The 14748-nt window shown below is 53.7% G+C and overlaps 2 protein-coding genes across 6 annotated transcripts in view; one reads left to right on the plus strand and one right to left on the minus strand.

Moving 5' to 3' along the window:
* The window catches only part of PRSS57 (serine protease 57), a 37406-nt gene that overhangs the window by 18159 nt on the left and 4499 nt on the right, over positions 1-14748 (minus strand). The gene's annotated exons all lie outside the window — the stretch shown is intronic.
* The window catches only part of PALM (paralemmin), a 29545-nt gene that overhangs the window by 7342 nt on the left and 7455 nt on the right, over positions 1-14748 (plus strand). For 3 of the 5 annotated variants that reach the window (XM_066341718.1, XM_066341696.1, XM_066341707.1), the window contains exons 2-7: positions 5745-5796; positions 6186-6266; positions 6421-6551; positions 8385-8535; positions 10952-10973; positions 12114-12176. In XM_066341718.1, coding sequence (XP_066197815.1) covers positions 6490-6551; positions 8385-8535; positions 10952-10973; positions 12114-12176 — 298 coding nt within the window. In that variant the 5' untranslated portion in view covers positions 5745-5796; positions 6186-6266; positions 6421-6489. The remainder of the gene's footprint in view (positions 1-5744; positions 5797-6185; positions 6267-6420; positions 6552-8384; positions 8536-10951; positions 10974-12113; positions 12177-14748) is intronic. The other 2 variants (XM_066341700.1, XM_066341712.1) reach the window with 1 other exon arrangement.

Consider the following 14748-nt stretch of genomic DNA (forward strand, 5'->3'; position numbering starts at 1 on the left):
TGAGCCACCCAGCCAGGGCACTTGGCTCCTTTTTATGGCTGAGTAATATTCCATTATATGGATGGACAATATTGGGTTGTTTTAAAAGGTGAAAGATTTATACCATCTGAAGAGAAACCAGAGTATTGGGTTTCTCTCAATATGAGTATGTTGTTTGTTATGTATTAATTTTTTTTTTTTGTATTTTTCTGAAGTTGGAAACGGGGAGGCAATCAGACAGACTCCCACATGCGCTTGACCGGGATCCACCTGGCACGCCCACCAGGGGCGATGCTCTGCCCATCTGGGGAATCGCTCTGTTGCAACCAGAGCCATTCTAGCGCCTGAGGCAGAGGCTGCAGAGCCATCCTCAGTGCCCGGGGCCAACCTTGCTCCAATGGAGCCTTGGCTGCAGGAGGGGAAGAGAGAGACAGAGAGGAAGGAGAAGGGGAGGGGTGGAGAAGCAGACGGGTGCTTCTCCTGTGTGCCCTGGCTGAGAATCGAACCCAGGACTCCTGCATGCCAGGCCGACGCTCTACCACTGAGCCAAACGGCCAGGGCCTGTTATGTATTAATTTATACAGTTACTTCCAAGGTGGTTGGTGTTTGTCCCTTGTCCTCTGTTGGATGTGGGGAACCTAAACCCTGTTTTAGATCAATATGACAGAGATTCATTAAAAAGAAAAAAAGGGAAGTGGTCATAAGACAAGTGATCTTATGGGAGTCCATGGGGGTGGGAAAAATGTGATGAAGGGAGGGGAACCCTTAGGTGAGGGCCTCCTCTAAACACAGAAAGGCCCTAATTGACTTGCTTGTCCAGTGAACATTTATTTATTTGTTTGTTTGTTTTTGAAACTTAATAAGAGTTTATTTGAACCTAACTGACAACATTGCTGGGAAGCAAGATCTCAAATGCTTCTGAAGATTTATTGAGTCCTTGCTATGTGCTGTGTGCTGGTTAAATGGCAGGGACAAAAAGAGACATTTACTGTTCTCATGGGGAAATAAGAAACAAAATAAGGTCCAGGGTGTTGTATAAGGATCAGGGCGGGTGGGGCTGAAACTTAAATAGGGAGATCAGCGGAGGCCTAAATGAAGAGGTGATGTCTGAGCAAAGGTCTGAGAGAATTAGTGAGTCCTGTGGTTGCACGGAGAGCATGCAGGGGACACGGCCCTGGGGTGGGAACATGCTTGGGATGTTTGAGTGTGGCTGGAGCGGAGTGAGGGGTGGACAGGGACCATAGGTCCTTGGGGCTGGTCTCTGCAGCTGGATATGCCTTGAGACACGGCCCCTGGATAAGGCCTCTGTCTACAGGGCCTCTGTTCATGCTCCACTGCCCTTCCTGTCACAGGGCCCAGGGCAGGGTCCAGCTCCTCTCTCTCCCTGCCCCAGGTTAATAGGCAACAAGTTATGCTCCTCTGGGTCTGTGTCCTGCTCTGACCTTGGTCTCTACCATGAGGGTAATGTCTCTCTGCCTTGAACCTTCTGGGAAGCTCGCTGTTCAACTCACTAATGACAGTCATGGTCCTGGTAGTCACTGGATGAGGGAGGAGACCGAGGAAGGTGCTCGAAGAGGGCACTGAGTTTGAGCTGAGCCTGGAGGTGGAGGAGGAAAAGGGGAAGGCAGGAGGAGCTGATAAAGGGCAGAGAGGCTGAAGTTTTTTCAGGGTGTCCAAACTGTGGAGAGTTTGGAGCAGGAAGGTGCTGAAGAGACAAAGCCTATCCCTACAGGGAGCTGGGAACCAGTGGGTGGAATGGGGCCTTCCCCCCTTCAATGAAGGAAGGGGCCCATCGGGCCACAGGGCTCCCCCACCTCCCAGCCCCGCGTGACTCTGCCACCACCCTCCCCCCATGGCAAGGTCGTTGTCAGCTGTTTTCTTTCAATTAACACAGGAATGTTCCAGTGCTGGGCTCTGAGCCTGCCTGGGCTGGGACCCCCTCGTTCTGGCTGGAGCTGCCCAGGCATGCGCTCTGGAAGAACTAGTGCGATTCTCCCACCCACCTCCTGCCCCGCCTGTCCTGCCCGCTGGGTGACCTTGGGCCGGTTGCATAACCTCTCTGGGTCTTTAAAAAATAAACGCCCTGCAAAGCTGGAGCTTCTGCCGTGCCTGTTGGGTTTGGGCCCCATTAGCTCATCTCCTGGGGCCGGGATTATCTCGCCAGGCTCACAGTGGCGTGCTTGCAGTCTACACCCTCGTCTTGTCCTTAGCCGCCCACATCGCTGCTTGAGCCCAGAATTTGCTTCAAGCGCCATAAAAATAATCAAGCAAGGACTAGAGCCAGCGTGTGCTGAGGGTGGGCGTCTAGGCAGAGAGCGTGTCCTTCCACCCACAGCTGCGAGTGATGGCCCATTGCACAGCGCAGCCAGTGGAGGCTTAGAAACTCCAGAGATTTCATCCTAGGTCAGACCCCATGGGGGCTGCTACCATGCAGCTCTAAAACCTCCAGTGTTTTAGCCAAAACTGAGCTGCTCCACCCAGCATGTAAGATCTTTCGTGATCCGGCCTCTGCTTCCCTCAGAGCATTTCAGCCATCCCACTGACCCACTCTCTGCCCTTGCCAGACCTGAGAGACCCTTGGGCGCCTGAGTCTGCCTGTCTGAGCCCAGATCCCACTGTCACCATTGAGCAGCTTCATTTCTTCCATTGATAAAATGGGTATAGTGGCCCTGGCCAGTTGGCTCAGTGGTAGAACGTCGGCCTGGTGTGCAGGAGTCCCAGGTTCGATTCCTGGCCAGGGCACACAAGAGAAGCGCCCATCTCCTTCTCCACCCCTCCCCTTCTCCTTCCTCTCTGTCTCTCTCTCCCCCTCCCGCAGCCAAGGTTCCATTGGAGCAAAGTTGGCCCGGGCGCTGAGGATGGCTCTGTGGTCTCTGCCTCAGGCGCTAGAGTGGCTCTGGTTGTGGCAGAGCATCGCCCCAGATGGGCAGAGCATCACCCCCTGGTGGGCATGCCGGGTGGATCCCGGTCGGGCGCATGCGGGAGTCTGTCTGACTGCCTCCCCATTTCCAACTTCAGAAAAATACAAAAAAAAAAAAAATGGGTATAGTTATCCCTCCACCTCACAGGATCTTCAAGAGGATGGACACTTAGTATGTCATTTACAGACCTGTCCAGCTCAGTTTCCTCTCCTGTTAAATGGGGCTGAGACCAGCCTGGAAGGTGGGGAGACCAGCGGGGAATTGGTCCTTCCCTTGGCTCTTCCCATGGTTCTACTTTTATTTTTTACGTTTATGATGCTGAACATTATCTTGTCTTGACTTTGGCTACCTTGCGCCAGGGATGGGCCCAGACCCTTCCCTGGTAGAAGCCCCTCCCTGAGTTGGCATCCCTGGACCCAAGATAGGACCTCCACTACACCCAGCAGCAGGGAAAGGGTAAACCCAGTTACCTCTGCCTCCCACCCTCTCTAGGCAGTCCTTCAGGCCCTGAAGCCCCTGCCCCCCAGAGCTGGGCTGGGGGCGGGAGATACATGGTGGGCCCCATGCTGGCTTGCGGGCCTCCGAGTTGCCTTGGGGACGGAGTGGTTTCCAGGACAACCGCCTCCCTCTGCCGCCATCCATCACCAGGAGGCAGCGGCATCCCAGGCGGGGCAGGGTGGCTCCCGCGCCCCCAGGCCTGAGGAGTGGCTTTGAGGGGGGTGCACAGCCTGCACCCCTTGGGCTGTGACAGGAACATGGATGGGAAGGGATTGAAATTTTTTTCTGGGCCTGTCTGACCTTCCCTTGCCCTGGCTTGGCCAGCAAGGACAGGCCACTGGAGCCAGGACACTGCCGCCTTGTTTGCAGCCTGGGGAGCTGACTTGACAGCCATCCCTGTATTCCTGTGTCCAGCCTGAATGGCCACCTGCCTGCCATGGTGGAAACGTGGCGTTAGGTGGTGTCTGGTCCCTCTGCCCAGCATGGCCCTGCATGTACTGGGATCTCAGCTTCTATATGCCCCCCTGCAGCTATCTCTTTCCTGGAGGTGTCTCTGGAGGCCTGATTAGGACTGGGAAAAGAGATAGTCTGTGTGTGGCCTAGAGCTGGGCAGTTGTGGTTTAAATCTGAGTTCTGCCCCTTCCTAGCTCTGTGACTTGGGGCAAGGAATTGCCCTTTCTGGGCTTGGATTTCAGCCATGGGAAGAGCATACCAAGCATAGGGAACAGCAAGTGTGAAGGCCTTGAGATAGGCACAACCTTGGTGCAATCAAGGGACAGACAAGAGGTCCTGCTAACCGGACCAGAGTGAGGAAGGAGAGTAGATGGGATGAGCGCAAAGAAGTGGCTGGGGGTTGGGCTATGCCAGTCTCATGGTTTCTCTTAAGGGGTGATGGGAGCCAGGGAGGCTTTAGAACAGGAGAGTGACAGAGTCTGATTCATTTTTTTGAGGTGAGGCCTCTGGTTATAGGGTAGAGAGAAGGCTGTCAGAGGCCAGGGAGATGGTAGGTAATGGTAGAGTCCTGGGCTGGGGTGAGAAATGTGCTTTGTGGGAGGTGAAGGGATGGGCCTACATGGGAACACAGGTGTGGCATCCTGTCTGCATCACACAGAGCAATGGGGCAGACTCAGAAACCTAGTTCATCCTGCCCTTCAGGAAGGGCCTGTGAGCTGAATAGATGGATGAAGCCTTTCCTGAACTCAGACTCCCTGAGGAAGGAGAGAGGGAAGCTGCCAAGGGTGCAGCTGGTGCTGCTGGGCCCCTAAGAGGCATGGGGGTAGGGGTGCCACCCGCCAAGAAGGGAAGAGCTGAATGGGGTCAACCTGGCTGGGGCGTGGGAGCCAGATGACTTCAGAGGTCTCAGTGAGGCCAGGAAACTGAAGCTGAGTAGGGCAGGCAGATGGGGCACTGTGGCCCAGGATAGATCGCCCCAAGGGCGCCAGGATGGGGGTAGGGGCGGAGCGTGGGCCCTGGGGTGGACCCAGCACACTGTGACTTGAGCCTCCGTTTCCCTACTGAACCACAGGGGAAGCAGGGACATAACAGGAAGGTTTAGAGCTGGGTATCTACTCCAACTGTGCAGGTGGAGAAACTGAGGCCCAAGGGGGTAGAGGGCTCCACAGGTCTTTGGAAACCACAGGGTGGCTCTGGGCCCTGATGCAAGGCCAAGGGATGTTGGAGGGTGGGTAGAATCAAAGAATGGTCTGTAATTTCAGTCCCTGTGAAGATAAGGGCCTTTGGGCAGGGTAGAGGGCAGCTGGGGGTGCTCTGGCTCCCACCGCTCAGACCCTGCCACCACCACTGTGCCCAGCTGGCCCTGCCTCCCAGAGGGTTCTGGGATCAGTTGAGATTTGAGGCAGAGGTCGAGATCTACCCCCCACCCCTAGGGCTGAAGAATGCTCCATAAGCAGGAGGGTGAGGAGGGGGCTGCCCGATCAGTCTCCCAGCTGGGCAAGGAGGCAACACAGCTTATCCTGAAACCCCTTCAGCCTTTGATTCCTGGTGAACCCCTATGCATCCTTTACATCCCAGCCTCAATGCTCTCTCCCCAAAGCCTTCCTCGGGCATTAGACAGAGCCTCACCCCTCCCTTCTTTTGGTCCTGCCCTGGGGGCGTGGTGGGAGGATTTGGTGGGAGAATTAATGAGGTAATAAGGCTGGATGGAGAGGGTGGTGCTGCCTCTGATGGCAGCAGGGAAGGGTCCTACTTTACAGAAGGGGAACTCGGGGAGGCCAGGCCCCTTGCCACAGTCACCCAGCTGGAAGATGCATGGCGGGGATTTGAACTGGATCTGCTGAAAGTAGGGGTGAGTTGCACCCCTGGCTTGACTTGTCTGTTCCCCTTCAGGGTCCTGGCAGGGGACAACACATTCCAGCAGGAGCGGCTGCAGGCCATTGCAGTGAGTTCTTCCTGCCCCTTGGACTGTGGACAGTGGGGTGACTTGGGGTCTCAGGGGCTCCCTACACTCAGCCCGGGGCCCCTGTGGACTCAGTAGCACCTGCTGGCACTTCCCCACAAAAAAAGCCAGAGAGACATTCTTAGTCCTTAGAATGTGGAATCTTAGGCCCCTCGTGCTCTTAGACCCCCTTGAAGTAGGGAAACAGGTGTAGTAGAACCCTGCCCTTATGCCAAGGCTGGGGGGCATGTTGGGGGCCAGTGGGCCAACTGGGTGCCATTTACAGAAAAAACAGAATCCACATGGCCAAAGCCTTAGGTGGGTTGGGTGGGGTCTTCGTGGCCCCCTGCCTGAACCTGACCCCGTCCCTGTCCTGTCTGTCCACCTATCAGGAGAAACGGAAGAAGCAGGCAGAGATTGAGAACAAGCGGCGGCAGCTGGAGGATGACCGGCGGCAGCTGCAGCACCTGAAGGTACCAGGCAGCGGGCTGCCCCCTCCAGAGTCTGGCCGAGGCTGGGGGGCAGGAGGGAGTGGCAGTGCCCAGGGACCCCAAGCCTGGCTTGAATATGGAGTTAGGAGAGCAGGAGGACGGAGGTGACCCTGACCCAGACCCTTGCCGCCCCCAGTCCAAGGCATTGCGGGAACGCTGGCTGCTGGAGGGGACGCCGTCCTCAGCCTCAGAGGGCGACAAGGACATGAGAAGGCAGATGCAGGAGGATGAGCAGAAGGCCCGGCTCCTGGAGGAGTCCATCTCCAGGTGAGTGTGGGGGGGGGGGGAGCTCACAGACCTGCACAAAGTCTGGGTGTCAGAATCCTGAGCAGCAGGCCCTGAAGATCCCTGCTAGGGGTTGGGTTGGGGTTTGGCCGCCTTGCTCCATGTGTGGTGGAAGCAAGGAGACCTCCACATGCTGGAATGAGGGGGGGCAATGTGGGTTGTCAGGGGCAGTGGGCTGCCCTACTCGATCCCTCCCTTCTCTTGACACCTCAGCAAAGCAGGTGCATGAGGGACATGGAATCAGGGCAGAGCTGTGTGTCCCGGAGGATGGGAGTTGCCAGCAGTGGCCTCCCCAGGGGCTTCCTGGCGCCAGCCCAGCTGACGAGTTCTTCCCGAGCTCTGAGCTCTTCCCGGCTGGGTTCTAATGGAGGCCACAGAGGCACTGGCAGCTGGGCCTGCAGGAAGGCTGGGAGGGGCAGGCTGGGGAAAGTGACCATCCCCCTGGGCTGGGACAAAAGACCTCGAGTTTCCAGGCAGGGAGGAGGCCCAGGCTCAGCTCCAGGAGAGCAGGGTCAGGGTGGAGGGAAGTGACAGCCAAAATTCCAAATGTTCCCTTGCCCAGGGAAACGCCTGAGAGGTTGCGGCCTGCCCAGGTCCCACAGCACATTGGGCCATTGCCCTGCTGTACACTGAGGCTGGCCCTGCGGTGGGGACCTAGGATCCTATCCTGATGTGTTTGGTTTGGAAAAAAGTGGGCTGGATTTCCCTCACCAGGCCTCAGTTTCCCACCTGTGGACAGGGAGGTGAAGGTCTTCTATGCCTTTTAATTCCAACAAACATTAAGCTGGGGCAGAGGTGGGTCTATGTAGAGACAGTGGGATTGAGCAGGCAGAGCAGCACATGCTGGGTGGGTTGAAAAGTCTGTAGAAATTACCGGCCACTGGAATTACCAGCTGGACAAGGTGGGCTCCTTTACACCCCACCCTGCTGGTAACTGTCCTGGGGTGGGGTGAGTGGCTCACTTGAGCCCTACTGTGAATTTGGCACATGCTGAGTACTGTGGCAGGCCTTGGCTTTCTCTCCTCAGTGGCTCTATCACCCACATTTTGCCCATTCAGTGCCATGCCTCCTACCTGGACACCTCCTCCAGGAAGCCTTCCAGCTGACCCAAACTATGTCCATCCTGCTGTCCTGGGCTCACTTGTTGAGGGACTTCAGACTCTTCCCTTGTCCGTCCCTCTGGTGGGGATAGCTGGACAGGATTTAATATGCAGCTTTGTTTTCACAGGGTTTCTGTGTAGTTATCTTTTGGCACCTGGAAAGTGACTTTTTTTCCAGTTTTTCCGGGAGAGATAAAGAAAGCTTCCTGTAAAAATAAATGTATTTAAATGGAAAAAAAGGAGTCAGTTGGAAGCAAATGAAGTCAGCAGTGGCACAGGTGATAAGGGGAGAGTGACCAGAGTTCAGGTCCCAGCGCTGCCACCTTCTGGCTGTGTGCATTCTTCACTCTGCCTCAGTCTCTCCAGTCACGAGAGGAAGTGGCAAGAACACCTCACAGGGTGTTAGGAAACATCAGTCTTTTTTTTTTTTTTTTTAAGATTTTATTTATTGATCTTAGAGAAGAGAGAAAGGCAGTCGGGGAGGAGCAGGAAGCATCCATTTGTAGTAGTTGCTTCCCGTATTTGCCTTAACCAGGCAAGCCCAGGGTTTCGAACCGGCGACCTCAGTATTCCAGGTCGACGCCTTACCCACTGCACCACCACAGGTCAGGCAGGAAACATCAAAGTCAAGGGCTCCCATTACGGAAAGTGCCTGGAATGACAGTGGGCACTTGGAAGTACGTGGTGAGGATTGTCACTTGTGCCCTCTCTTTAGGCTGGAGAAGGAGATTGAGGTGCTGGAGAATACGGATGCAGTCACTGCCACTGCCAAAGAGAATGTGGCTGCCCCAAGCCTGGCCCATACACTGGCACCCAGCCCGACCAAGGAGACCCAGAAGGCAGAGGTGGTGCTGAATTCTCAGCAGGTGAGGAGGTTCCCAGAGCCCCACCCCTTCTGTGCCCAGATGTTAGAGCTTCTTGTCTCTCTTTTTTTCTTTTTCTTTATTTTAGAGAGAGAGAGAGCCAGAGAGAGGGATAGATAGGGACAGACAGACAGGAACAGAGAGAGATGAGAAGCATCAATTATCAGTTTCTCGTTGCAACACCTTAGTTGTTCATTGATTGCTTTTTAATATGTGCCTTGACTGCGGGCCTTCAGCAGACTGAGTGACCCATTGCTTGAGCCAGTGACCTTGGGTCCAAGCTGGTGAGCTTTTTTTGCTCAAGCCAGATGAGCCCGCGCTCAAGCTGGCAACCTTGGGGTCTCGAACCTGGGTCCTCCGCAACCCAGTCCGACGCTCTATCCACTGCGCCACCTCCTGGTCAGGCTAGATGTTAGAGCTTCTTGGATTTGAATCTCAGCCTGTCACTTCCCAGCTATGTGACCTGGGACACGTGGCTTTTCCTTCTGGGCCTCAGTTTCCCCACTGTAACAGTACCCATGTGCTGGGGATGTCACAAGGGTTAAATGAATCCATGGACAACAAGCACTTCATACAAGACCTGAAACTGAAGGAGCTTTCCATGAATGCCCCCCTCTTGTCATCATTATTATTACTTTTACTGAGCACCTGTGTATTCCTGCTTGTGCCAAGCATGTTCTAGGTACCATCTGTCTAAGCCTTGTGACAGCCCTTTCAGGGGCAAATAGTGTCCCCATTTGATGGAAGACAAAAACTGAGACCCAGAGAAATTGAGATGGGGGTTCAAGACCACAGTGAGGAGTGATCTTTACTGGACTTAGCTATTGATTCTAGGACCTGATATCTATACCTGGTTCTGGTGATACCAGACCCTGGACTGTTTTGGCCCCAGCTTGTGGTCACCACAGTACATTCATGCATATTCAGGAATCTCCCAACCACATTTCTTCTGTCTAGGACTCAAGGGACCTGTGGGACATGCTTCCTTTCCCCCTACCAATCCAGGTTACCCTCAGCTCCAGCTGTCCAAGGAAGCATGTGATTCCTGAGAGGGCTGGGCAGGCTTCCCAGAGGAAGTGGGGTTTTGTGTGTGTGTGTGTGTGTTTTTTTGTTTGTTGTTTTATTAAGAGGGAAGCAGGAAGGCAGAGAGACAGACTCCCGCATGCACCCCAACTGGAATCCACCGGACAAACCTACTAGGGCTCTGCCCATCTGGGGCCACTGCTTCGTTGCTCAGAAACGAGCCATTTCAGCACCTGAGGCAAGGCCATGGAGCCATTCTCAGTGCCCCAGGGCCAAATTGCTTAAACTATTTGAGCCATGGCTGTGGGAAGGGAAGAGAGAGGTAGAGAGAGAGAGAGAGAGAGAGAAGGGATAGAAGGAGGGGTGGAGAAGCAGATGGTTGCTTCTCCTGTGTGCCCTGACCCGGAATCGAACCCAGGACTTCCACACTCTACCACTGTGCTGATGCCCTACCACTGAGCAAACCAGCCAGGGGAGGAAGTAGGTTTTGAAGTTTGAGTATGAGTTCTTCAGGTGCAGACTCTAGTGAGAGGGTGATTTCAGTGAGATTGATTGAGCACAGGGTGTGTTAGCATGGTCCCTGCCCTCATGACGTCCATGTCATGGGGGCAGACAGAGACACAAGCTGGGAAGATAATATATGCAGAGGGGAAAAAGTAGGTTTACAGTTGTGAGTGTGGGAAACAGTTTATTCTTTTAAAATTGATTTTTAGAGAGAGGAAGGAAGAGAGGGAGAGAGATGAACATTGATTTATTCTTCCACTTATTTATGCATTAATTGGTTGATTCTTGTATATGCCCATACAAGAATGGTATGCACAACCTTGGCATATCAGGATGACACTCTAAGCAACTGAGCTACCTGGCCAAGGCCAGAGCTTATTCTTGTATTATTATTTATTATTGTATTATTTTCCATACAAACAACTGTAACCCTACTTTCATCCCACCCTGTAGTAACTTGAGAGGCTGCAATGTGATGGGAGAACTTTGGATTGGGTGGTCAGGGAGCTGAGAGAGGAGCCAGCCAAGTGAAATCCAGGGAATAGCCTTCCAGGTGGAGGACACACAAAGGCCCTAGGAATGTGTTCAAGGACCAGTGAGAAAGCCAGTCGGAGATAGGGGTGGGAAGGAGAGGCCAGTAGGCAAGGGTCTCCTAACATAGAGCCCAGTATATCGGGAGTGCTAGAGAGCAACAAATACTTCTGAGCATGTCAGGGACATCTTGCTTTTACAGGCTAGGGCAGGGGCAGGAGATGGGTCCAGGAGGAGATGACACCTGGGATAGGGTCATGGCTGAGCCAGACCCTCCCCAGGTTTCTACACCCATGGGTTGAGCCCTGGTTAGTGGGTTGGGGGCACCAGCACCACTGACCCCTCTCCTTCTTTCTTGCAGACCCCGGTGGGCACTCCCAAAGGTACGCTTCAGCAAGGGACCCGCTGGGCCTGGGCGCCCTCTGGTGGCCAGAGTGGGGGTGGCGGGCATAGGGAGCATGCCTTATTGCTACTGAGCAACAATAATGGCAACAAGACCCGTTATTGTTACTTTTCTCAAGGAGCGGGACTTGGAGCCTGACCCTCATCATCATTGTATATACTTAGTTTTCACAACATCCCTGGAGTGGAGTTGCTGCAGCACCCTCTGCACACACGCACACACGCACACACACCCAGTTACAGATGAAGAAGCTGAGGCTTCACGGGGGCGTGACCGGCTGAGGCTCTGGGTCTGGTCTGTCCCTGTGAGGGCACCTGGCCTTGGCCGACCTTCTATGTCCACTTGCTCTGAGCTCCTGGGAAGGTGGAGGTCCTCAGTTTTCACATCTGTAAAATGAAATCTGTGGGGACTAGAATTCAGAGGGGCTCTCGGGGAGAACAAGATCCCTGCTGTCCTGGGGATTGGGTACCATTTAAAAGAAAGAGGGTCCAGGAAACAAAAAGAAGCACACAGTTTGAACTCTGGGACCTACTTTATGCTCCCCAAATTATTACAGGTATAACGTACACATTTGCAAATATTTCACATTTAAATATATACACTCTGATATAAAGATAAAATAGTTTGTTAAGTATATTAAAGTTATTTAATATAATTTGTATTTAAAAACATATTAAATTTGTCTATTTCCCTATGTAAAGTGTGGAAAGAGAGTCACCAGCTAGAATTGGAGGTGGTGGCCAGGAGTGTCTTGGCCTGATTTTTTTGTTTTAATTATTCATAAAGAGAGTCTCTCCTTATCTTACTGTGAAATTAAAATTTTATAATTAAAGAAAGTCCACACAGGCTTCTCAGGGATTTTGTGAAAATCACTTGAGCTCAGAGACAGGAAATGGCCTGTGGGCTGATGTATGTTTTGTGGGGGGAGGGATTCCATGTCGGGGGGGGTGCACATATGGAGCAGTCCGAGTGTGTGTGCTTGCGAGGGGCAGGACCTCGTATCTGGGCAAGTGTGCCTAGGAGCTGTCCACGTGTCTGGGGCATGTCCAGGTGTCTGGAGGATCTGTATCATCATGTCTCCCCTGACCCTCATCTCTCTCTTCCCTATTTGCCCTCCAAGCAGAGAAGCAAGTCTCTAACACCCCTGTGAGGATGATGGAGGGCTCCACCATGATGAAGGCAGGTAGGTCAGCCCCCAGCCTTGGCAGCCTCATTCCAGCTGCTGTCCTGGGCTGATGTTGGTCCTGGAAAGCCTGGAGGGACTGGAGTGAGGTCAGATGCAGATGCACCCTTTGTAGGGGCATTGTTATGGGGGTGGTGGCTGGACCAGGCTGAAGCTCCAAGCCTGGGGTAGGGCTGGGCTATGCCTCTGCTTTGGCAGCTTGGTCACATGCCAGTCCAGCTTCGCCAAGAAGATGGACCCTCTCGCATGGCTGCTCTAACCCATCACTTTCTCACAGCTTTCATCCCCTTAACCGTGCCACTGGCTCCTGGAGCCAGGTGGGGGTAGCGCAAATGCTCAGACACACCCGCACACACTATGAATCCTCCTCTTCCAACCTCATGCTGCCTCAGGAGTGGGAGTGAGGGCCTTGACCCTGGAGGTGACCAAACTGGGCCTCAGGCATTCATTCTGGGAAGCAGGGAGAGACGGGGTTAGTGCTAAGCATTCTGAAAGGTCGGGTTCAAATCCCTGCTCTGCCTGCCAACACCTGACACCTGAGTCTCCACCTGTGGGAGGGGTGGGGTTGCAGTGACTTCATGTCTGAGACCTGGCCCAGAACCAACCCAAGAGCAATATTGTCAGAACAGATGCGAAAACCTTCTTGCTGCTTCTGCTGTTATTGGAGTGAGTTAAGAGGTGAAGACCCTCTTAAGGGTGGAGTGTGCCTAGGAGCACAGGATGTGACAACACTTGGGAAGGGAGAAAGTAGCAAGGGAGGTCCAGGTGGAGTTTTGCCCCAGGGGGCAGAAGACAGAGGGGGGGCACTTTCAGGGCTTCTGTGCCAGTTAAACCAGCCCAGACCAGCACTGAGCCCCCACTTGTCCTCTCAGTTGGCAACCTTGCGCAGTATATGACCCACCCAACTGTGTCTGCAGATGGGGGTGTTAGGCTGTGTAGGGACATGGAATTAAATGGCGCTCATTCATTCTTTCTTTTCTTTTTTTTTTTTTTTTTTGTATTTTTCTGAAGTTGGAAACAGGGAAGCAGTCAGACAGACTCCCGCATGAGCCCGACCGGGATCCACCCGGCATGCCCACCAGGGGGTGATGCTCTGCCCATCTGGGGCGCCGCTCTGTTGCAACCAGAGCCACTCTAGCACCTGAGGCAGAGGCCATAGAGCCATCCTCAGCGCCCGGGCCAACTTTGCTCCAATGGAGCCTTGGCTGCGGGAGGGGAAGAGAGAGACAGAGAGGAAGGAGAAGGGGGGGGGGTGGAGAGGCAAATGGGCGCTTCTCCTGTGTGCCCTTGCCAGGAATCGAACCCGAGACTCCTGCATGCCAGGCTGACGCTCTACCACTGAGCCAACGGGCCAGGGCCCATTCATTCTTTCAACAAGTGCTTATTGAGTCCCTGCTGTGTGCCAGGGATGAGTGACTCAGCCTGAGGGAGCTGATACTCTGGTGAGGGCACAGCCCCCAAAATTAACTTTTGGAGAAAATAAGACAGACCATGGGGAGCTGGGATGGGACAGTTTTAATCATAGGCCTCAAGGGAGGCCAAAGTTAGAAGGTGACATTTGGAAAAGGACCCAAAAGAAAGGAGCAAGGCATACAGACATGGGACAAATGCAGCTCAGGTAGAGGCACTGCATGTGCAAAAGCCCTGAGACTGGATGGTGCCTGGTGTGTTGGAGAAACAGCGGGAGACCTGTGTGGTTGGAGCGGAATAAGTGAGAGAGAGGGATGAGCTGAGCCAAGGAGGTGATAGGGCAGGTGGTACATGGTCTGGTGAACACAGAAGCGAGGGCGGGCCTGGTCAGAGCCAGGATGTGCTCATCTGGTGCTCACTCGAGTACTCTGGTGGTTGCAAGAGGACAAGCTGTGGAAACTATGTTAAACCTGACTTGGGTGCTTACTGATGCCTCCTGGTGGCTGTGAGGAGAACAGACTGTGGGCTGCAGAAGCGATGAAAAGTGTGCTGGGTTCAGGGTGTTCCAATGGTGGAACCTACAGGATTTGCAGATGGACAGAGAATGGGGTTAGAGAGAGAGAGAAGGGAGCTGCCCTGACTGGGGCAGGAAGACCCAGGAGAGGCAGCTGTAGGGGGCAGATTGGGAAGGGCTTTTGGAAATGGTGATTTGGGGGCTTCCATGGGACCTCAAAGGAAGGGTTGAGGAGGCAGTGTGATGTTGGAATTTGAGGTGAGGTCGTGGAGGGTCAGTGCTGTGACTCAGTCCTGACCTGGGGTTTTGTGGTAATGTTATCTACAGAACGTGGGCCAGATGCCGGTATGGAATAGTGGCCCTAAGGGGTAATGACATTCGCTTATTTCAAGAGAAAATTATCCATTCTTCATAGAGATAGATGAAGACAAGTCTCATAGTTGACTAGAGAGAGGCATGAAGGACAGGTAATGCAGGAGTCCAGGACAGGCTGGCTGGCCTGTTGACCCAAGTTCCAATTGTAGCTGTGAACATGGGCAAGGCAGCCCAGTCTCTGCACATTCTTTCTTTTGAGCAAATGGGATAGTGTAAGGGTTTCTAGACAGGATGGAATGTCAAGGATGGGCTTCATGTGGAGCAGAGGAATCC

Source organism: Saccopteryx leptura, chromosome 1, assembly GCF_036850995.1.
Source record: "Saccopteryx leptura isolate mSacLep1 chromosome 1, mSacLep1_pri_phased_curated, whole genome shotgun sequence".
Lineage (NCBI taxonomy): Eukaryota > Metazoa > Chordata > Mammalia > Chiroptera > Emballonuridae > Saccopteryx > Saccopteryx leptura.